General features: G+C 37.3%; 1 protein-coding gene across 2 annotated transcripts; it reads left to right on the forward strand.

Moving 5' to 3' along the window:
* The first annotated feature begins 3,944 nt into the window (after positions 1–3,944).
* LOC132097505 (glycerol-3-phosphate acyltransferase 4-like) lies at positions 3,945–23,288 on the forward strand. 2 transcript variants are annotated; one of them, XM_059503248.1, is made up of 12 exons: positions 3,945–4,611; positions 6,430–6,502; positions 8,322–8,655; positions 12,269–12,343; positions 12,852–12,941; positions 15,453–15,546; positions 15,651–15,766; positions 15,938–15,993; positions 16,521–16,606; positions 18,883–19,011; positions 19,556–19,635; positions 21,678–23,288. In XM_059503248.1, the coding sequence occupies exons 1-12, from the start codon at positions 4,444–4,446 to the stop codon at positions 21,784–21,786; spliced, it is 1,410 nt and encodes a 469-aa protein (XP_059359231.1). In that variant the 5' UTR covers positions 3,945–4,443; the 3' UTR covers positions 21,787–23,288. The 2 variants fall into 2 exon arrangements, with proteins under 2 accessions (XP_059359231.1, XP_059359232.1); XM_059503249.1 differs by lacking the exons at positions 3,945–4,611; positions 6,430–6,502; positions 8,322–8,655 and adding an exon at positions 11,639–11,888.
* Positions 23,289–23,665: the final 377 nt, after the last annotated feature.

The raw sequence follows: 23,665 nt of genomic DNA on the forward strand, positions 1-23,665 counted from the left end.
CTGTTTGTTTGTAATAGAAGTTTCATGATTTTTGTATGTATTATGTAATAATCATTCTGAGGAGTTATTGTTTGCTTTTATTGGTTTTCATCTGATCACATTATGGCACTTTAGTTTAAAAACATACAATGCTTATATATATATATATATAGAGAGAGAGAGAGAGAGAGAGAGAGAGAGAGAGAGAGAGAGAGAGAGAGAAATCCAATATAGACAGTGACACTGAACACAGTGCTGCAGCACCACCTGGTGTATTGTAATGTAGTAAGTACTTATGCTTTTTTATTTTAGCTTTTTAGAATTTAAGATTAGTTTTTTTTTCCGGCAAGGTAGTCTACACGTGGATTATTCAGTTGTTGGCCAGTAGAAAGCGCTTTTGACTCGCTGATACTGATCATTAGAAAAATAAAATGGTAGGGTTACAGAATCGAAAGTTGTCTCTAATTGGTCCGATATATTAGAATTTGTATATTGAATTTTTGCACTGTTTTTTGTTAAATTAAATACCACGTGAGCTTCTCAGTTCTGTAGTAAAGATGTGTTATTATTCAACCTGTAGCGGAAGCAGCACATTGATAGCGTGATCACACACAATCTGTTACTTTTCTCAGCGCCTCTCAGGATTAACCAATCACATTCGGTTTTGATTACTGGCTACTTTTATGAAATACGTTTTTAGCGATTTCTAGAGCGAATCTGTACCATTTAAACCCATCCTTTGAATCTATGAATATATCTAATGGTTATTTTTAGAGTACAAAACTCTCTAGTGAGACAGAAAACGCCTTGAGATCTGACTGTATAGCCACAGCTGATGTTTTTTTCTGAGCTGCGGGCAGACAGTCTGAGTCCGACTCGGATGAAGACTCCCGTGATGTAGTCACAGACACGCGTCAGCTCGAACGTCACTCACGACACGCGGATCTTCGTGACAGTCTGCTCTGCCGGTGTGAGGACGCGCCTTCGGCTCCATAATAAGTGTTTCTGTAGATACAGCGGTTCGTGAGCGGCGCGTCTGTGAAATGATCGGTACGACGTTCAGCCGATCCCCTGCTCGGTCCGTTCATCAACTGTTAGCTGAAAGATTAAGCAGTCAGAGATTACCAATAAAGTCATGCAGCGGATCAATTTTTGTTTCGAACAGGGATATAATATAAACTGAAAGTAAGTACTTGATTAATTGTTCTTCATAACTGTTACTACTGCAAGCATTTTGTTTAATTGTAGTCAAGTGCTGTTGAAACCTATTACTTATTCAACTGCATTTCTAAGGAAAGTTTTTGTTTCCTCCTTAGAATGTTATTTAACGAAATCCAATTTATTCTACTTAATGAAATGCATTTGAATGTAAAATATATAATTATAATTCTCTTTATTTTAACATGAAGCAAATCATTTAATTTACATGGATTAGCCAATAAACGGTTTCTCAACTGCATGCCTTTTTTCCCTTCTTCTTTTTAAAGATCATTACTAAGGTCAGGATTTGGAAAAAATATTGATTTAAGTAGGTTTATTTGCACAGTTTAGAGCTTCAGATTTACTGAAGTGAAAATCTTAACTGTATCTCCGTTTCAGACAATGTTATTTTAGTATTATAAGTATTAAATTATTATTTAATTTATTTATAGGCTACTATTATATTATTTATTAATGTTGGGGATTATATTTCATATTTTCTTATTTTATTTTTAGTACAAGTTTTAATAATTTATGTGCTTTCATTTTTATTAGTGTTTTTAATATTTATATATAGCTTTTATTTTGTTTTGTTAGTTTTGTTAATTTTATTAACTCATTACTTAATTAAACTTATTTTATTTAAAGGTACAGGTTGTATGACCTGCCACTAGAGGGCACACTACCAAAACAATAACAATCGCATGGTTTGATGACGCTAAAAAGGAGCGTGGAATGATGGGATTTGTTGTCTTGTACCCAACAATACAGCAAATATAGTTTGACAGTAAATTATCTAATTAATTGATTACTGTTTAGTCAGATGATATGAAAATGATTACCACTTGTTCAACAACTATATACACTCGTGTACATTCAAACACAATAATTGGGCATACATAGCAAACGCGAGTTCACCAACGATTTGCGCGAGTAGATTACATACAAAGTCAATGCAAAGACGCGATCAGACTATGGATCAGACGTGTCCTTGCGTGGGTCTAGAGACGCGATGCGCCGCGTTTGGCGTGTATGCCCCATAATACTAATCTTGTTGATCGTTATAATAGCATATGTTTTCTGTAAAGATGCGAATCAAAACAACTCACCTGTCGAGTAAAACACAAGTGAGATCGGCATCTCTTTCTAGTTGAAGTTTGTTGTGAAGCTCTCTCCATCTAGAAAATGCAACACCGATATTGATCCTCGCTCTTTCTCTCCTCTTGTCCCTAACTGGGTCGTTTGGTTGGCCCGTACGCTTAGGTTTACATGAGCGGTCCTTGTCGACAGAACCAGCGGCAGACGGTAAACAGTAATTATGTTCCATAAATAAGTAACACAATGGTACTTAAAAATCAGAATGAGTTGCATTAGTCTCTCCTCTCCTCTCCTCTCCTCTCCTCTCCTCTCCTCTCCTCTCCTCTCCTCTCCTCTCCTCTCCTCTCCTCTCCTCTCCTGTCCTGTCCTGTCCTGTCCTGTCCTGTCCTGTCCTGTCCTGTCCTCTCCTGTCCTGTCCTGTCCTGTCCTCTCCTCTCCTCTCCTCTCCTCTCCTGTCCTGTCCTGTCCTCTCCTCTCCTCTCCTCTCCTCTCCTCTCCTCTCCTGTCCTCTCCTGTCCTCTCCTCTCCTCTCCTCTCCTCTCCTGTCCTGTCCTGTCCTGTCCTGTCCTGTCCTGTCCTGTCCTGTCCTGTCCTCTCCTCTCCTCTCCTCTCCTCTCCTCTCCTGTCCTGTCCTCTCCTCTCCTCTCCTCTCCTCTCCTCTCCTCTCCTCTCCTCTCCTGTCCTGTCCTGTCCTGTCCTGTCCTGTCCTCTCCTCTCCTCTCCTCTCCTCTCCTCTCCTCTCCTCTCCTCTCCTCTCCTCTCCTCTCCTCTCCTCTCCTCTCCTGTCCTGTCCTCTCCTGTCCTGTCCTGTCCTCTCCTCTCCTCTCCTCTCCTCTCCTGTCCTCTCCTCTCCTCTCCTCTCCTCTCCTCTCCTCTCCTCTCCTCTCCTCTCCTCTCCTCTCCTCTCCTCTCCTGTCCTCTCCTCTCCTCTCCTCTCCTCTCCTCTCCTCTCCTCTCCTCTCCTCTCCTCTCCTCTCCTGTCCTGTCCTGTCCTCTCCTGTCCTGTCCTGTCCTCTCCTCTCCTCTCCTCTCCTCTCCTCTCCTCTCCTCTCCTCTCCTCTCCTCTCCTGTCCTGTCCTGTCCTGTCCTGTCCTGTCCTGTCCTGTCCTGTCCTGTCCTCTCCTCTCCTCTCCTCTCCTCTCCTCTCCTGTCCTGTCCTCTCCTCTCCTCTCCTCTCCTGTCCTCTCCTCTCCTCTCCTCTCCTCTCCTCTCCTCTCCTCTCCTCTCCTGTCCTGTCCTGTCCTGTCCTGTCCTGTCCTCTCCTCTCCTCTCCTCTCCTCTCCTGTCCTCTCCTCTCCTCTCCTCTCCTCTCCTCTCCTCTCCTCTCCTCTCCTCTCCTCTCCTCTCCTCTCCTCTCCTGTCCTGTCCTGTCCTGTCCTGTCCTGTCCTGTCCTCTCCTCTCCTCTCCTCTCCTCTCCTCTCCTCTCCTGTCCTGTCCTGTCCTGTCCTGTCCTGTCCTGTCCTGTCCTGTCCTCTCCTCTCCTCTCCTCTCCTCTCCTCTCCTCTCCTCTCCTCTCCTCTCCTCTCCTGTCCTGTCCTGTCCTGTCCTGTCCTGTCCTGTCCTGTCCTCTGTCCTGTCCTATAATCTCCTCTCCTCTGTTATGTGAGTGTGTCTCCAACCTCTCTGTACTCATGGGAGCTCTTTGACTCACGTGTCCTTGTTTGAGATCCCAGTGTAGCTCCAGGCCACTCTGTTTGGCTTTGTGATCATCCTGTTGTGTTTACTTTGGTGTGTTCATTCACTATCGGTTTGATTTGAATAAGCCTGTACTTGAATTGAATTAAACTGTAATCCTTTCCTGTTTGTGTTTCCTCCACATTCTCCAGGTTTCTTTATTTCAGGGTCCTGAGCGAAGAGCTGTCAAGTTCTGAGCCGACAGTCATCTCAATTGCCAGTGTTGAAGAATATGCATCATTAAATGTGAAGTACTTCGCCTCTGGGCAGTGCCACACACAGAATGATGTGTTTGCTTCATCCAGTCATGCACCAGTGGAAATGAAAGACTTTATAATGTCACCTGTCTTATTTATGGACCCATTCCACCTCATGCTCTGGAGACTTTGACCCTAAAAGTGCCAGAGAAAGCTGCTTTTGGGGTGTCCACTTTCTTTTCCTGATTTATTTATTTTCTTCTTAAAAACAAACCACTTTTTCTTTTTGTAAAAATGGGCCCTTTTATGTCTCCTTTCAATAATCTGCTGTGCATGCTGTTGGGCATCTCTTTCACTGTCTGGTTTACACTGCTCTTGGTCTTCATCATTGTTCCTGCCATTTTCGGTCTCTCCTTCGGTATCCGCAGCCTCTACATGAAGATGCTGCTCAAGGTGTTTAAGGTGAGTTGAAGGTCATCTTGCTCTCTTTAAGAATGCTGTTGTTTAGACTGACTTGCATTTGTTTACTGAATAGCATAGAGTTGACAGGAAGGTTGGAGTGAGAGCGATGACTGAATGATTAGTTATTCAAATTAAATCAGTTGTTTTAAAAACGATAAATTAACTTCACAACATCACAACACTGTAATGTACAGTAAGAAAAATGGATGTATCTGTTATGATATTTGTAGAATATTACATTAAACTATTATTAAATGATTAGCATTTTTAAAAAGCATTGCATTTAAAGTTTTAAAATCCAAAAAAGTAAACATTAAACAACAGTTAAACATTTCATGTTTACCAGAATCATTAGATAGCTGATGTGATAACAATACTGTTCATCCTTATTCATGTGCAATGGTATTTATATGGCATTCTAAGGTTTATCAAATAATATTAGGGCACTGTCATAATACATGTTAAAAACACATGGCATTATCACAGTACCTTGTTCAAAAAACTATAATACTAACATGGTGCATTTTGATACTTTTTTAATTTATGTAGTGCACTTAGTAGTGTGAACTTCTCATGTGCTTCCAGAGCACACTGACAGGTTTTACATATTTATAATGTTATATTATTGTAGCCATCTGATAAGATGTGGATGGAGTTGGGAGGTTATTGAATATTGAGTGCACTGTTTGCATTTCTATTGGTCTAAAACTTGTTAGCTTCTGTGTACGAGACCGGGTATAAGAAATTAGATTGGATGAGGAAGACGTGTTGATCAAATGCACATCTGTTGACCGTTTCTAGAACATGCATCATTTTCTTCCTTTAATGGCACTGTTTCCCCCCATATTATAATCATGGAGTTGAGAGTTGAGAGACTGAGGGTCAGCTTCTCTCCAGCTGTGGCTGATTTATTTCAACATGACCTCACATCCGTCTGAAGATGTTATGTAACCATTTGTGCACTCGCACAGCATGAGCAGACATGTATGTGCGACTCTAGTCCTGCTGCCTGAAATTCCTGGAATCAAGTATTTTTTCCAACAACAAACAGGAGAATTTCTTGAAATAAAGGAGACATGCTAGTTAAACGTTGTTGTTTGGGTGTTAAACAACATTCAGCTTGGCCAAACTAGTCATGGGGGAGCAATAAAGAGGAAGTTTATCTTGTTCCTAAAAATGAGAGTAAAACATACAGTAAGTAAAAAGCTAAAAAGTGCTATTCCTGACTGCGTGTAGCATTTACGCTTTGCAGTTTGGACGGAAAGCTTTACTGTACCTCCTTGGACAAAATTATGAAAAATATCAAAGTACTGTTATTACAGATTGGAAAAATTAAAACAAATGAAACGAATAAATAGGCTAACATTGAGGTATTGAAGTTAAAGCAAAACCTGTGTTAATTTTGCAAGCTATCAATAGCAGCCCTTCAGTGTTTTCTTATTTGTCAGTGCAGCAAGTCAGTTGAGTGCATTGTGTGCTCCACATGCCTGAATTAACATACTGACATTATTCCTTCCTCCCACAGCTTTTCAATAAAGCGCTTGTTGTTCCCTAGGGGAATATTCAATATGTGTGCATGTCTGTGTGTTTGTGATACAGTCCACTGCAATGTGTTTTCAAATCATGAAACAGGCAGTTTTATTTTAAGGTCCATTATGATATAAATCCATTGAGGATGTGTATGAGTTTTATTACATTAGAATTGTAATAGTGTGCTGCAGGGATTAAAATCCTTTCATGATCATTCTTACAATAGTAAAACATTACTAGGATGTTGCAGTGGTACTAAGATTGCATTAATTTGAGTTTTTTTTCCAGTGGGCCACAGTGAGGATGGAAAGAGGAGCCAAGGAGAAGAACCATCTACTGTACAAGCCTTACAGTCTTAATGGTACGTGTATCAGTGGCTGTGTAAACACTGTGTGCTGTTAGACCTGTAGGAAAATGATCTATATTATTCCTGCTGTGTGCTCATCTGCTTATGGCATTGCTTGTTTTGGTGTTTCCCAAGTGCTCGGTCGATCTCTCGGGATGTTATTTATTTTTTTTCAGTTGACCTATCAGCAGAAAGATCAGGCAACAATTACTGGCGATGTTTATTAATTTGGTTTCATATTAAAAGTATTTTGATATTGTATGCAGGGGCGTAGCCAACTTTTCAGAAGTAAGGGGGACAGAAATTATATATATATACAATATAACATTTCTGTCTATATAGCCTACCAGTCAACAGTTTTTGAACAGTAATATTTTAAATGTTTTTAAAGAAGTCTCTTCTGCTCACCAAGCCTGCATTTATTTGAAATATTTGTACTATTTAAAATAACTGTTTTCTATTTTAATTTATTTTAAAATGTAATTTATTCCTGTGATCAAAGCTGAATTTTCAGCATCATTTCTCCAGTCTTCGGTGTCACATCCTTCAGAAATCATTTTAATATGCTGATTTGCTGATTATCAATATTTAAAACAGATGAGTAAATTTTTTTTCAGCATTCTTTGATGAACAGAAGGATCCAGAGATCAGCATTTATGTGAAATAAAAAGCTTTCGCAACATTATACACTATATCATTCAAAAGCTTAGAGTCAGTATCATTTTTATTTTTTGGAAAATAAATTATAGAAATGAATACTTTTATTTAGCAAGGATTCTTTAAATTGATCAAAAGTTATGATAAAGACATCATTTTACAAAATATTTGTATTTCAGATAAATGCTGTTCTTCTGAACTTTTCTATTCATCAAAGAAACCTGAAAAAAATTCTACTTAGCTGTTTTTAAAATTATCATAATAATTGTATTTATTTATTTATTTTGAGTAGCAAATCAGAATATCAGAATTTGTGTGACTGGAGTAATGATGCAAAAAAAAAATTGGCTTTGAAATCTCAATAAATTACATTTTGAAATATATTCAAATAGAAAACAGTTATTTTAAATAGGCTAGTAAAATATTTCAAAAGTTTACTGTTTTACTTTGGATCAAATAAATGCAGGCTTGGTGAACAGAAGAGACTTCTTTAAAAACATGAACAATCTTACTGTTCAAAAACTTTTGACTGGTAGTGGATACTATAGGGAACTTAAATTTTTCTCTAATTTCTAGCTTTTAATTGGCTTAGAAATCTATAACCGCTGGACAATAACAAATAATAATGATTTGTTTTTATACTACAAATTTTTTTATCACATAATAAGGCAGAATAGATTCTATACTGTAATAATAGCATTGTTCATATACTTTATTACCTGCTGGAGATGACTTGAAAAACCATATATTGTCGCAATCGTATGTTTAATGTCTTCGTGGTTTTTTCAAAAGTGTCTGTTTTTCTGTGAAAACAACTGTTTTCATACAGTGATGGCTGGACGCTGTTGTCCATATTAGGAGTTTCCTGTTATGACTTTCTGCGCGAGAGCGCCCTCTGGCTTCGAGTATGAATGAAACACCATCTGCACGAGAGTGTTTAGCGCTCTATGATGTTCATCTCGTTTTTTGGGTCCGAATAAAATACCAGGTCATGCGCAGACTATGCTGTCTCATTGAGTTTAAATCTTTATTTATTCACACCAGCTCTTGAAAACCTCTATGCGAACACACTTGACTGAGATAGTGGGGTCAAGTGATATTAAAAGGTGGGGGGGAAACGTCCCCCGCATCCCCCACGTAATCTACGCCCCTGATTGTATGTATTATGTTATCTCAGGCATTATTGCTAAAGAACCTACATCGCTGGAAGAGGAGCTCAAAGAGATTAGGCGAAATGGCAGCAGCCAAGATTTGGATGGCTCCGCCTCCACCACTACAGGCCCCTCCCCTTCCTCATCAGAGTTCGAGATGTCAGACACCTTCTACTTCTGCCGGCGTGGGATTGAAAGCATCGTAGACGACGAGGTTACCAAACGTTTCACGGCAGAGGAGCTTGAGTCGTGGAACCTGCTGACCAGGAGCAACTATAACTTCAATCACATTAGCACCAGACTGACGGTGCTGTGGGGTCTCGGCGTTGTCATCCGTTATGGGTTCCTGCTGCCCCTCAGGTGAGGAAGAAGGAAAATGGAGTCCTAGATTAAACAGCTCTGATATTAAAAATCTGGCTGATACAAACCCACTTTATGACCAATAATCCATTAATGACTGTTATTACAATTCTGTACTATTTTGTCTAAATAAATAAAAATATTTAAAACTAAAATCAGTCATTTTAAATGCTACTAGTGAATGTAGGTGTCACATCATTGTGATGTACAGAATGAGAAATGGATATTCATTTTGAGATTTGCTGAAGATTACATTTAAAAACGTTATAAAATTATTTCACTAATTACTTTAGTGAGCATTTGAAGGTAAAATAAACGTAAAAATAGGAGTAATGAGCATTGCAATTAAATCCTGAGTTTTGGCAGATATACTTTATCCAATATCAACTGATACCAACATTTTTTTTTTAAATCTCTTATTTTGGGTGGTAACCACTGATCTATAATAGAGAACTGGATTTCTCATGACATCATAGAAGTAAAGCTGCCATATTGGTATTCCCATACATTCTTTTGAATGAATAGGAAATCGTATGATTTTAATGACTAAACATCACCTAATGAGTCAGCGTTTTTATTTCTGAAGAATTCATGCAAATGGTAATTTGTTTAATGTCGGTCATTTCCTCTCCGTATCAAAAGTTACGTATCGTATTTATTTTCGGTACGTACATCAGATGAACATGATAAACATCAGATGGATAAGATCCTCATCAATGCAATTCAAATGACAAATTGCTTATGAAATCTGAATAAAGATTTATGCTTTCTGTATATTTTAATTCTCCTTGTAAATTTGATGTTTGTGTAATTGTTGTTTTATTGTTTTTATCCGTACAGTAGGCCAACTACAAATGTTTAAACAATGATTTCGTTATCAGCATGCACTTTGAAGCAGTTAATGATTCAAACGCTGGCTAAATTAATAATTAATATACATAACATTTTACTTCCATGCAAACTGAAATGGTAGTAAAATGTCATAGAATCTTATTTAAATAGATGTTTCTTCATCAGGACATAAAAAATACACGCATTCAGAGAATAAATGCTGACTACATATGGTGCGGACTTAAAGGAATACTCCACCCCAAAATGAAAATTTTGTTATTAATCACTTTACCCCCAGGTCGTTCCAACCCCGTAAAAGCTTTGTTCATCTTTGGAAAACAATTTAAGATATTTTGGATGAAAACCGGGAGGCTCATGACTCCCATTGACTGCCAAGTAACTTACACTGCCAAGGTCCAGGAAAGTATGAAAGGCATCATCAGAATAGTCCAAAATGATGATACAGTGATGCGGACAGACATAGAAGGAACACATTTATGAATAAAGTAATTATTTTTGTTTTATTCGCATACAAATAGTATTCTCTTTGCTTCATAATTTTACAGTTGAATCACTGATGGCAGATGGATTATTCTGACGACGTCTTTCATACTTTTCTGGACCTTGACACTGTTATTTACTTGGCAGTCTATAGGACAGTCACAAGCCTCCCGGTTCTCATCCAAAGTATGTTAAATTGTGCTCTGAAGATGAACGGAGCTTTTACTGGTTTGGAACGACATGGGGGTAAAGTGAATAATGACAAAAAAATATATATTTTGGGGTGGAGTATCCCTTTAAAGACCTGAAGAGTTATTTCCAGGATGATGCATGGTAAGCTTTTGATTTCAATACAAAATAGAGCAATATAGTAACAGACGCTTGTATTGTAATATCTATTGTATATTCAAATCAATTTCTGATACTAATAACAGATATATGTTCATGTTTAATATTTATTTCGTAATTACGTACATAAAGAAATATATTTTGTGTTGGATGTTACCTGTGTTGGCAGAGACGCACACACCTAAATGATTTCAATATATATCCCTTATCCTGCCCGAACAGACAAACATTGTAGATAACATCTGAAGTAGCAATTAATTTACATACACATAACATAAAAACTGATCCCGTGTGACCGATACACTTCAAATCGGGTGATTTTAGGTCAGTGTTTTGGCTGTCAAGAGAGTAAGATGGCCACTTAAACACTTCCAGTGGCTTCACCGCCGAATGGCAGTTTGGGACACAATGAGTAGTGGTGGTGAACTGAAGTATGCCAAGGTACATTGAAGGACCTTGGCATACAAAGTAACACAATGATATGTAACAAATGTAACAAATTGATGTATGGTTTGTTAGGATAGGACAATATTTGGCAGAGATACAACTATTAGAAAATCTGGAATCTGAGGGTGGAAAAAAACAAAAAAACAAAATCAAGATACTGAGAAAATCACCTTTAAAGTTGTCCAAATGAAGTTTTTAGCAATGCATTTTACTAATCAAAAATGATGTTCTGTTATATTTATGGTAGCAAACTTACTAATAATCTCAATGGAACATGATCTTTATTATATTGTATTATTATTGTAGTATTGACTGATAATTTTGACCCATAAAATGTATTGTTGGCTATTGCTACAAATTTACCCATGCTAGTTATGACTGGTTTTATGGTCTGGGGTCACAAATTGCGGTATAACCTTCTGGGTATTTGTTTTTTTATTGGGGACATAGTATTCAAATTAGAAACCGTTGCTTCATGAAGAAAGGAGCATAAGAGAGGAGATAACTGCTGTTGCTCTCATTTACATGTCTGTTATAAAACTATCCAGCATAGATACAGTACATTGTTCATTGTTGGGTACATTTGTAGATTAAATACTCACCCCTTATAATACTTACGGTGACCCCTGTATGTCATATGACAGAGCAAAAAAAAATCAGCTCTTGTAACATTCAAGTGCTAATTAGAGTGTTATTGTTTTTGATTGGCTGACATTATAATTTGACATCATTCTCACTGGTCCACCCTGAGACACTTGCTCTGTTCGGGCACAGTCTGAATATAGCGTCTTAAAATACAGGCTAATTCTGACACCCCCTCAGGGCCATATGGAGCTTGTGTAGGATTAATGTCAGTCAGGGCCGTGGCCTTAACCCACATTCTTTAATAGAAACTCCTCACCATCCCCTGTGCACATTTAAGATGAGATAGCTGAGCTCTGTTTAATCAGATGTTCTCACCTGGGTATTGTGGGATTAATTGAATCATGGACAGAAACCTAAATGCCCAGTGTCATTGCTTACATTTTTCAGCAGCCTACATTGGGTCAGAGCTGTGGTGCGGTGGGGAGCGCGTGCTCTTGGAGCTGTGGTGATCATATAGCAATGTAGGTTTATATTTGGCCTGTGACATATTACAGTCTCTCTATTTCATTTCATTAATATCCTGTTCTATCTTTGTATCTCCAGTCAAAGGCTCAAAAGTAAAAATTATATTAAAGGTGCGTTTAGTCATTTATAGCTGACTAAAAAAGATAAAAAATACAAAAATAATTTGAAATAGAATGATGAAATATTAATTGATGAACGTTCATATGAGATGAATACTCTGAATATTCTATACAGGGTAGGTCATATGTTTCACAAATCCAGAAAAATGCATACAAAACTTACTGTGCACTTTTAAATTAAAAATAGTTTTAAAGTGTACATTTTGTAAAGATTGTTCCAGTGTTTGAGCTGACATGCCTTGCTTTTCGTTTATCAGGTTAACATTAGCAATCACAGGAGTGAGCCTATTGGTCGTCTTCACCACCATGATTGGTTTTCTGCCCAATGGGAGGTAAGAAACGTGGTTAAAAAAAAAAAAAAAAAAAATATATATATATATATATATGTATGTGTGTATATATATATATATATATATATATATATATATATATATATATATATACAGACCAAAAGTTTGGAAACATTACTATTTTTAATGTTTTTGAAAGAAGTTTCTTCTGCTCATCAAGCCTGCATTTATTTGATCAAAAATACAGAAAAAAACAGTAATATTGTGATATATTATTACAACTTAAAATAATTGTTTTTAAATTTATTATACTTTAAATTATAATTTATTCCTGTGAGATATATATATATATATATATATATATGTATATGTGTATGTATGTATGTATGTATATATAGCTCATTCTGATTCTGATTCTGATATATATATATGTGTGTGTGTGTGTGTGTGTGTGTGTTTGTCTTTTGTTTTGCTTTTTTAAAGTAGTGCTGAACCAACATATCTGTGAAGCCATTAATGGATGTTAACATGTTGCTGTGTGTGTTTGCAGGGTGAAAAATTTTCTCAGTGGGAAAGTGCACCTGATGTGTTACCGTATCTGTGTGAGAGGACTGACTGCTATCATCACATACCATCACAGGTAAGAAGTGTCACAGCTTACTGGAAATTTCCAGACATCTGAAGTAGAGGTCTTCACGGGTCCAAAAATTCGTGCCCGAACCCGAAAGAGACCCGTAATGTACTACACCGAACCGACCCGGACCCGTCTAATATTTCAAAAGCTGGACCCGGACCCGTGTAGATCCGAGAAATGCCTACCAGGACCCGACCCGGACCCGACCCGGACCCGTATATTATTTAAAATCTGGACCCGAACCCGCCGGGAAGACACAGACCCGACTGGACCCGACGTTCACATATTCCACCTTAAATTACTATTACAAGTCAATAAACCTATTGCGAAAAATACAGCTTTTTGTCTTACCTAATTTAAAGAGCCGTAGTCTCTCCTCCTTGTACCTGACTGCCTGTGATGCATTACAATCCTCCGACAAGAAAGTTATCCATGTTATCCCTCTCGTTATTCCAAGTCCAAGCTGAATCCACTCATTATTTCAGCTTAAAAATCCACTTGATGTCACGGTGATGGATGACAAATGCTACTGTGCACATGTACATTCTGACTCGAGTTAACTCGCATAATAACTTAAACTGTTTACCCTTTTGAACTATAATAACGATCGCTCGTGCAATGCCATGGCTGCTGACGTTATTTATTTGCTATCATCTGATCTCTGTGCTCTCTGCTCTGCATCGAGTCTGAATCTGACCACTAAAACTTTAAGATTAAACGGTTCATTTATAATATTATAAAAATGGGAGAAAATGTAAAACGCGGTTTGGTGGTCGAAGTGTCCCTCACTGGTAGCCATAGAAACATGAAATGCGCTGGAGACTGCACATGCGTGCTAGCTGTATCAACCTAAAATGCTTTAATGCAATTTGAGCGTCATAGAAATCATTAATGTGAAAATTCACCTCAGATTGTGTTGCTTGAAATATATTAAATATGAGTGTGTCAAGTCTTTAAGCATTAATACCGTGCGTGCACTTGTATTAACTCTGAGTCTGCGCGCTCTGCTTCTAAAAGCAGAGAGAGAGAGAGAGAGAGAGAGAGAGAGATCACTTTTTTTGGCTCACTCTTTTCTTTTCCTAATTGTACAAGTTGCAAGTTACAAAAAACACAAGCAGTATTTGATCACTGCCGGGTGTTCTCCGAGTCCGATGATTCCGATCGCACGGGTATTACACACAATGTTAAACAGACCCGGGACCCGAGGTAATAGAATCGGACCCGACCCGGACCCGGCTGATGATTTAAAATATAGACCCGAACCCGTACAGGTCCCGGGTCGGGTCCAGGGTCGACGGGTCTCGGGTGCACTGTGAAGACCTCTAATCTGAAGCCTTGGCATTTTGGGTCATTGTGCAAACTAAAATCGCTCATTCACAATCACACAAAAGCTTTCACAATCAGATGCTCACACTCACATTAGCATCCACATTCATCCACAGTCACAGACATAAATGCTCAATTAAAATAATCACAATCAAACTCTCGCATTCAAAATCACATGCTCTCAATCACTTTCATGCACACAAATACTCTCACAATCAAACATTCACATACAAACCCGATTGCTTGTACACTTTTTTCTACCACATCATTTCCTTCCCTTCGCCTCTCTTCGTGCTTGCACACAGAGCTCTGTGAACAGCCAGCCTCTTTTGCAATGACCTTTTGTGTCTTGCCCTCTTTGTGGCAAGGTGTCAATGGTCGTCTTTTGGACAACTATCAAGTCAGCAGTCTTCCCCATGATTGTCTATCCTACAGAACTAGACTGAGAGACCATTTAAAGGTCTTTGCAGGTGTTTTGAGATAATTAGCTGATTAGAGTGTGGCACCAGGTGTCTTCAATATTGAACCTTTTCACATTATTCTAATTTTCTGAGATACTGAATTTGGCATTTTCCTCAGTTGTCAGTTATAGTCATCAAAATTAAAAGAAATAATCATTTGAAATATATCAGTCTGTGTGTAATGAGTTAATATAATCTACAAGTTTCACTTTTTGAATGGAATTAGTGAAATAAATCAACTTTTCCAAATTATTCCATTCCTTTTTTGCTCACAATTTGTACAGTGTCCCAACTTTTTTGGAATCGGGTTTGTACATGTACAATCACAAGCATATACAATCACAATCAGATGCTCACAATCACACAAAGCTCTAGGAATTCATCAGAAATATCTTAATTTGTGCTTATCATTCCTGCGTCGGCTTAATGTTGTCATGTAGTTCAGGTCACTGTCCTCTTGTGCATTCTCTCTCTATCTAAAGAAAAGAAGAAAAGTCTTTCTCTCAGGACCTCTCCCTTGACCAGTCAAACTGGTTCCTTTCACAGGGACAGTCTATGTTTTGTGACAACAAAATAGCTTGAAGAAGACACTACTAAACTGTAGGATGTCAGCGCAAACTCTTTCATTAGATTTGGCCTGTTTTAGCACAAGCTCACATTGCTCTGCTTCTCTTTCCACTGTTAACGCACTCTGCTCACAGTCTTCTCTCTGTGTCTTTGTCTGGGACAGTGAAAATAAACCCAAGAATGGAGGCATCTGTGTCGCCAACCACACGTCACCCATTGACACCATTATACTGGCCAGTGACGGATGCTATGCAATGGTAAGTGTGTGTGTGTGTGTGTGTGTCTGTTTCTCGACTGGAACTGTAGTTGGTCTGTGTGAGAAAGAAGCTCTGAAAGGTTTAATTACATGTGTGTGTTATAGGTGGGTCAGATCCATGGGGGCCTGATGGGGCTCATTCAGAAGTCTATGGTCAAAGCTTGTCCACACATTTGGTTCGAGCGCTCAGAAGTCAAAGATCGACATCTAGTGGCTAAAAGGTGAGGCAACATCACAGCTTATCTTATTTCTGTGGCTTTTGAACTGAAGTGCTGGATTCCTCTAAAAATATTGCTCGTAACATTATTAGTTCAAATATCTCGCTGAATTGTGTATTTTTTTAATGACACTCATATGTATTATTGTCATTAATTAAATGAATTTTATTTCAGATTGAGTGATCACGTAAAAGACAAAAGCAAACTGCCCATCCTCATATTCCCTGAAGGTGGGCTGAACTCATACTCAGAAATTATTATTCATATGTAAGGGAGACTAGAGGAGACCTCCTTCATATCCTTTATTTCATCCACTACCATTAAAATGTTTGGGGCCAGTAAGATTTTTAATGTTTTTTTTTTAAAGAATTCTCTTATGTACATCAAGGCTGCACAGTAAAATCAGTAATGCTGTGAAATATACTTACAATTTACAATAACAGTTTTTTTATATCAGCAGCCAGTACTCTAATCTTTAGTGTCTTGTCTTCAGATCCTTTTTTACTATCAATTTCGAGAGCAGTTGTGCTGCTTAATATATTTGTGGAAGGTGTGAAAATTTATTTATTTTTAAATTAATAACTTTTTTTAATGTAATTGAAAAGCTTGCTTGGTTTGACCTTTTACAGTCTCTCCATTAATTTCTATATGTACGGTATATAAAGTTATTGTAACTAACATGGAACAGGTGTTGTGAACTGATTTTTAATGCCATATTATGTTTGTTTCATGTGTGTATTATATGGTTTGTCTTCAGGTACCTGCATTAATAATACATCTGTCATGATGTTCAAGAAAGGAAGCTTTGAAATTGGCTCAACTGTGTACCCCGTCGCCATAAAGGTCAGAAATCTCACTTCTCTAATGAATACTCTGGGTAAGGGATGTGAACAAACCTTGAACATAAGTATGAAATATTGGTGCACAACTTGGCTTGTAATGCTCATGCTATGAGCATAAGTAATGTCTGAGACCACTAATGGAAATACTGCTTTTTTCATGAAATTGCATTATCAGCATAATCATATGAGTTAAAAAATGACCATGAATAATTGTCTTAGTATGTGTTTGCCCTCTTTTGAAGCTTTCAAGCTGAATTAGCTTTTGTGTCAGTCCTGATGATTATGTTGGATCTGTTTATTGGATATGACCTAAAAATATTGCATAAACCTTTACACAAAATCTTAAAATAATGAAGAAATATTCAAGATATTCAATATTCAAGATACTAAAATGTTTAGTAAAAGTTTAAATGAGAGAGAAAAATCCCAGATTTTTAATGTGGTCTCAGATTTTTGGTGGATACTGGTGGATGATATAACAGTTGAAAACAAAAAAATCCCTTAGATGGAGAGACCTGAGCCATCTCGTGGGACTTGGGGGTGGACTCTTTTGACTTTGTCCAGTAAGCAAGTATCTAGATATTCCAGAACAGCATAGCAACATGCTTAAAAAAGATTTTTACATAATTTAGGAGTAGGCTATTTTCTGTCCTGTTTTTACCCCCCCCATCAAAACGCTCTTGTTTGAATAGACGTGGAGGATTGTAGATTTGGAAGTAAACGCCCTACTGATATGATTGTGAAAGTTGTGTATGTTTGATAGACATTCCTCAAAGATGGATTAGAGGTGTACACAAATAGTCGAACATTCAAATATTCTATCTGTAATTATTATTCAAAAAGTAAAAACTCTAAATGCATTGGGTGGCACTGTGGAGCGTGTTAACAAGTTGTTTATATTTGATTACTGCCTTGCATTACTTACGATAGTGGCATGATCTTGAGACATATGCTTCCTTTAAGTTTCCTAAAGGGAGAGTGGTTTAACACAAAGAAACTGTTTGCACACTGTTATCTTTGTCGGCGCACATTCTTATTGTTATTAGACTGAGGAACAAACCTTCACCTGAGCATGTGGATTTTATTGTTTTTCTCAACATTAACATGTAAAATAATATAAACACGATCAGCACAGGCACAAATCGAGTGTATGTATGTGTAAGTTACTGTAAATGGCACGGTCTGCTTTATTTTTCCATTTGCTAACCAAATAAAACCTTGAGATTTAACGTAGAACATTTATTGTGTATAATGCCCAATTACAAGCTTGTTTAAAGTTACTTACACTTGTGTGTTGTGACATTACTGTCGGGTCCAATATAGTCAGCACAGCATCGTCTTTTAGTTTCAATCTTTCTGAAAATCCTGCATCAAATTGTTTGTAAACAAATCCAGGGATAAATTGAAGTGAACTTATTGAAGTAGTCTGGATCTTCAGTAAAAATAAAGATGCACTTCTCTCTAACCGATGAGATGCGAGTCAGGATCAGCAACTTCATCCTTGCAACACAGAAGACTCAGGTCTCGTGTTGTTTCCCCCAGTGTGGCAATTTTTTTTCATCACTAATTGATGGATGTCTAATATATAAAATACAGAGAAGCCTATAACAGGCCTGAGGCCTGGTCCGCGTCTAAACTATGACGTGAAAATTGGCCCGAAGCCTGGCCCTAGGGGCGTGAAAAAGTCAGGGCCCGTCAGGCCCGGGCTGAAATCCAGGGCATTGATCTTCTGCAGAGGCAGTGTTTATCCACATTAATACATCATTGAGTGTCACATCCCACAAGCTGTTGTTTTGACAGACTGCTTTAAATATAAGCTGTTTTTAGTCTTATGGGAAAGTTTTGAGTTTTGAAACTTACATGATTTTTTTTATGGTAAAATGACCTCTTATATCAAAAATAGCGAGGGAGTGCTGGATTATTATTTTATATCAAAATAGCAAGGGAATTTTGGTTTCTCAGTTATGACCCCTTTAACACTGAAGCTGGTAGGCTGTATGGTTTCACTCTTGTTCTGAGCTCTAAAGCTGCTTTCAAAGGTTTAAGGACATCTCTTTCTTTATCAGCTTTTAATTCATGGTAAGAAAAATGATGAAGGGCAGATGATTTGGATGTCCTAATCAGCATTTGTTAGCAGTAACATCTAAACCGCCTTAAAAGAAGATTCCCTGGGATGTTAAATTGTAAAAGATATTATTATAATTATATTAAAAAAATTGTCAGCATTGTGGTGATGGTTGCATTGCATTTAATTTGCATCTCTTCATGTTTTTCTAGTATGACCCTCGGTTTGGGGATGCCTTCTGGAACAGCAGTAAGTTTGGGATGGTGAATTATCTGCTCAGGATGATGAGTAGCTGGGCCATCGTCTGCAGCGTGTGGTATCTGCCTCCGATGAGCCGTCAGGTAAGGCTCACACACATGCATCCTCTGTGAATGCAGTAAAATCTGTGCTATGAATGAGTTGCACTGCCCTTCCCATTTTTGCATTGATGCATTTAATACACAAATAAAGCACAAATGAGCTCGTGTGGGTTTGAGAGTTTTGTCCACCCACCACTGATTGGAAATGGACATCTGTGTTTGCATGTGGGCATGCAAATAAACAAATAGACCATTGTTTTTTAAGGCATGTAAAAGGCTCCCATCTCGAAAAAACCCCGAAATGGTAACCATAGGTAAATCATTGTGCTGGTGTGATCCGCCCCACCTTGAATGTTACAGAAGTTCTCTGGAAAATCACTGGAATAATGTTGGAAGTCCTTCCTTTATGTATTTTTAGTTTGTTTTACTATTTCAGAAAAATAATAGCTGTTTCTTCAATTATAAATGAACATGCTGTTCAACTGAAAATGCTGAAAATAAGTATAAAAATTTATTTTAGACACCTAATAAATTTTAAAACCAAAGGTCAAGGTCTTTTGTTAAGGTCTGTTTTGTCTCCTCGCAGGAAGGTGAGGATGCAGTTCAGTTTGCTAACAGAGTAAAGGCAGCCATTGCCAGACAGGGAGGTCTGGTGGACCTGCTGTGGTAAGTCAGCTGTCATATCGGACTCAGCGGCTGTGCTTGTACTATTGTATTAAAAAAAAAGGATCTGTAAAATTTACGTTAAAAAAAAGGCAGCTATGGTTGCCGGAGCTTTTCCTTGAAAAATATTGAAGCAACATTTTAGGATTTACATACTGAATTTACATTTACACTAAAAAAACAACAACAACAAACACCAATTTTATATGATGATTATATGTTAACTCTTTCCCTGCCATTGACAAAATTTTCTGGCTTTCAGTAGGAGGTATTATTTCACACCTTCTGAAAGACTACTGAATGTCTGGATTAAAACAAGGCGAAGAAGCACTGAAAAGCATTTGTAAGCAGATGCATATGTAAAATAACAAGATCATGAAACGTTAAACAGCATATATATCAAAACTGACAAACAATACCGAAAAACAATACCGAATGAAATGAATGATCCAGGAAGTGGTTTAGGACCGTGCAAGCTTTGGATGTGTTGATGGAAGCGATCTATTCCATCTATGTTTTGATCATCATTCTGAATCTGATCCGGACATAGCCTTTTTTTTTTTAAACATAATTTTCAGCTTTTTGTTTTTCATGAAACTCACCCACATTCAAGTGTTAATAAAAAAAGAAAATAAACCATTTTTAATTTTTTTTTTGCCAGATTGCATGTTTAGATATTTATACATCTAAATATTATGAGAGGAATTAAACTTGTGTGGTCCTGGTCAAGACAATCTCCTGAACTCCAAACTGAATGTCAGAAAGGGAAAGAAAGGTGATTTAAGCAATTTTGAGCTCGATTTCTGTTGAGACATTCAGATGGTAGAGTCAGAATTTGGCGTAAACAGAATGAGAACATGGATCCATCATGCCTTGTTACCACTGTGCAGGCTGGTGGTGGAGGTGTAACGGTGTGGGGGATGTTTTCTTGGCACACTTTAGGCCCCTTAGTGCCAATTGGGCATCGTTTAAAAGCCACGGCCTACTTGAGCACTGCTTCTGACCATGTCCATCCCTTTATGACCACCATTTACCCATCCTCTGATGGCTACTTCCAGCAGGATAATGCACCATGTCACAAAGCTTGAATCATTTCAAATTGGTTTCTTGAACTTGACAATGAGTTCAATGTACTAAAATGGCCCCCACATTCACCAGATCTCAACCCAATAGAGCATCTTTGGGATGTGGTGGAACGGGAGCTTCGTGCCCTGGATGTGCATCCCACAAATCTCCATCAACTGCAAGATGCTATCCTCTCAATATGGGCCAAAATTTCTAAAAAATGCTTTCAGCACCTTGTTGAATCAATGCCATGTAGAATTAAGGCAGTTAAGGCAGAATTAAGGCGAAAGGGGGTCAAACACAATATTAGTATGGTGTTCCTAATAATCATTTAGGTGAGTGAATTAAAATATAGAAGATGCACAGTGTCATTCATACAAATACAAAACACCAGTATGGTAACACACATAACATTACTTTTACAAGATTAGATGAACCCTAATGTATACTAAAAACAGTCATTTCAGTTGAAAAAACATAAAGAGGGAATTTGTTTTTTTTATAGCATTGCTACAGTATATAGCTATATAGCATTATAGCATCTTAATGCTGTTACAGTAAAATGCTGTGAAATATGCCATAAGACAGTTTTTCAATGTGTAGAGTATGAGAATTTAATGTTAACCAGTTAACAGGTTTTTTACCATATCAATTTTCAAGTCTTTTGCCATTAAAATTATGGTCTTTTTTCTTTTTTTTTTTACAGTGTAAATATTAATGTTGAGGCCAGTGAAAAGTAATAAAAACACTAATATAAGCTGTAGATTGAGAGATAAGTGACAACTGTACCAGAAAACAACCAGAAAATGTCTTAAAAGGTTTTAGCTGATCTACCCAAAATCCCTCTAAAACCAGCCCACATGGTTTTGACCAGACTGGGAGACCAGTAAACCAGCGTAGGCATATCAAAGCTGCTTTTCTCTGTAGGTAAATGGCTTTTCGTTTGGTAAAAGAAAATGGATTTGTGTTTTTTTTTTCAGGGATGGTGGGTTGAAACGAGGAAAAGTGAAAGACACTTTCAAAGAGGAGCAACAAAAACTCTATAGCAAGATTTTGGTTGGAACGCAAGAGGACCGCAGTCGTTCTTGAGAAGAGGAAGATTGAATCAGGTGAGGACCTGGATGGAGGCCAAGAGACGCTTCTGACACATGGACAACCACGTTATGATTTTGTTTCACATCACGTAGCAAGAACTGTCCTTGTTTAATTGTTCATCTTTTTGAAAGGACCAGAGCATGTCCAGTGTTTGGTCAGATCGTGATCAAAACGCCATGAGACATGTTTTGATGCGTTGACCGAAGTCAATGTAGCGTGATTCGGTCTGTAGTGGCCAAGTTACCCTTGAGGAGTCACAAGCAGTTTAATGGTTCCTTTCTGTTTTTTTAATTCGTTATGGTTTCTTTTTCTTTTATTATCATTTGCTCTTAACGTGTCATTAGGACGCAGCAAACTATTAAATTTGATGGCCATGTATGTTTGACGGAAACGCCTCATCAGGCTGCATGTAGGTGTCCGAAAGCATTTCCATCTGTCTGCTATACTTCTGCTGCGTGAACCACTTTAATCCTGGATTTTAACAGGAGAAAACAGCAGAAATATGCATGAAAATCTTGCAGTTTATTTTGAGGACATCAAGTTTATCCTGACCTTTGCAGATTAATAATCTGCATACATTTTTCTAAATACCTCTGGATAAACAATCAAACCTGTGTGAAGGGTTTGAGAAGAATTTGTTAGATATTAGGTTATTTGTCCATTTCCATCCGGGAGTCAAATCATACGAGTCTTAATGACATTGGTCAAGTGATGGCCAATTGAAAACTCTGTAAAGTGTTGCTCAGGTACTGTACACAGTCAAATTACAACCATTACTTGTGTTCAAACAACACTATGCAGCATGTACTGTATATATGCAACCAGTGTTTCCTAGGATTATTATTTTTTTTATATCGATTAACCAACCTAAAACTTGTAAAACAATAACACATTTTTTTTCAACGTATCAGTTACATTTTGTTATTGTTTAAAACTAAAAATCAATCACAACAAACTCTGAAATTCTCATTTTCAAAAAACTGCATACAGCACAGTTATGAGTTCTGGGCTCATTTTGAGGTCAAAGATAATATGATACGATTAAATAAGTTGTCTGATGATTTTGTCTCTTCAGACCAATGCAAACAGGCTGGATGAGCATTAAAATTCACTCTCTGATAGTAGGTGCCATGTTTTACATATAAAATGTAAATTGCATTGATGACATGCTTATGGTTGCCATTCATTCAAATGAAAATGTTTATTGCTCTGAATTTTTACACAGAGCCATTACTCTTAAACTGGATGACAGACCTCAAACTAAAAAATGCATATGTATGCAACTATCTAGCTCTAAAACTAAAACACTAAAGGGCTCATAATGCAGCAGAATCAAAACATTGTATTTTCACATGCTCGGTAAACAGAATACTGTGTCTGAAATCACATACTCGCTGAATAGGCGCTTCTTTTGCATAAGTAATTCATTTGTAACTGCTAAAATGTGTTACATTGTTTTATAGTATGAATGTGTGTCGTATGAAGGAAATCCAGATGCACTACATACAGTACAGACCAAAAGTTTGGAAACATTACTGTTTTTAATGTTTTTGAAAGAAGTTTCTTCTTGCTCATCAAGCCTGCATTTATTTGATCAAAAATACAGAAAAAATGTGATATTGTGATATATTATTACAATTTAAAATAATTGTTTTTAAATTTATTATACTTTAAATTATCATTTATTTCTTTGATGCAAAGCTGAATTTTTAGGATCATTATCACATGATCCTTTAGAAATCATTCTAATATGATCAAAGTTGGAAACAGTTCTGCTGCTTAATATTTTTTCAGAACATGTGATACTTTTTTAGGATACTTTGATGAATAAAAAGTAAAAAAAAAAAAGAAGAAGCTATGTTTTTAAAATATA

Source organism: Carassius carassius, chromosome 21 (genome assembly GCF_963082965.1).
Source record: "Carassius carassius chromosome 21, fCarCar2.1, whole genome shotgun sequence".
NCBI lineage: Eukaryota > Metazoa > Chordata > Actinopteri > Cypriniformes > Cyprinidae > Carassius > Carassius carassius.

Excerpts from the sequence above, each read along its gene's own strand:
- LOC132097505 (XM_059503248.1), top strand. The coding sequence starts at position 4,444 with ATGGGCCCTTTTATGTCTCCTTTCAATAATCTGCTGTGCATGCTGTTG. Across the intron at positions 8,656-12,268 it reads GGGTTCCTGCTGCCCCTCAG|GTTAACATTAGCAATCACAG; the intron begins GTGAGGAAGAAG and ends TTCGTTTATCAG. Across the intron at positions 15,767-15,937 it reads CGACATCTAGTGGCTAAAAG|ATTGAGTGATCACGTAAAAG; the intron begins GTGAGGCAACAT and ends ATTTTATTTCAG.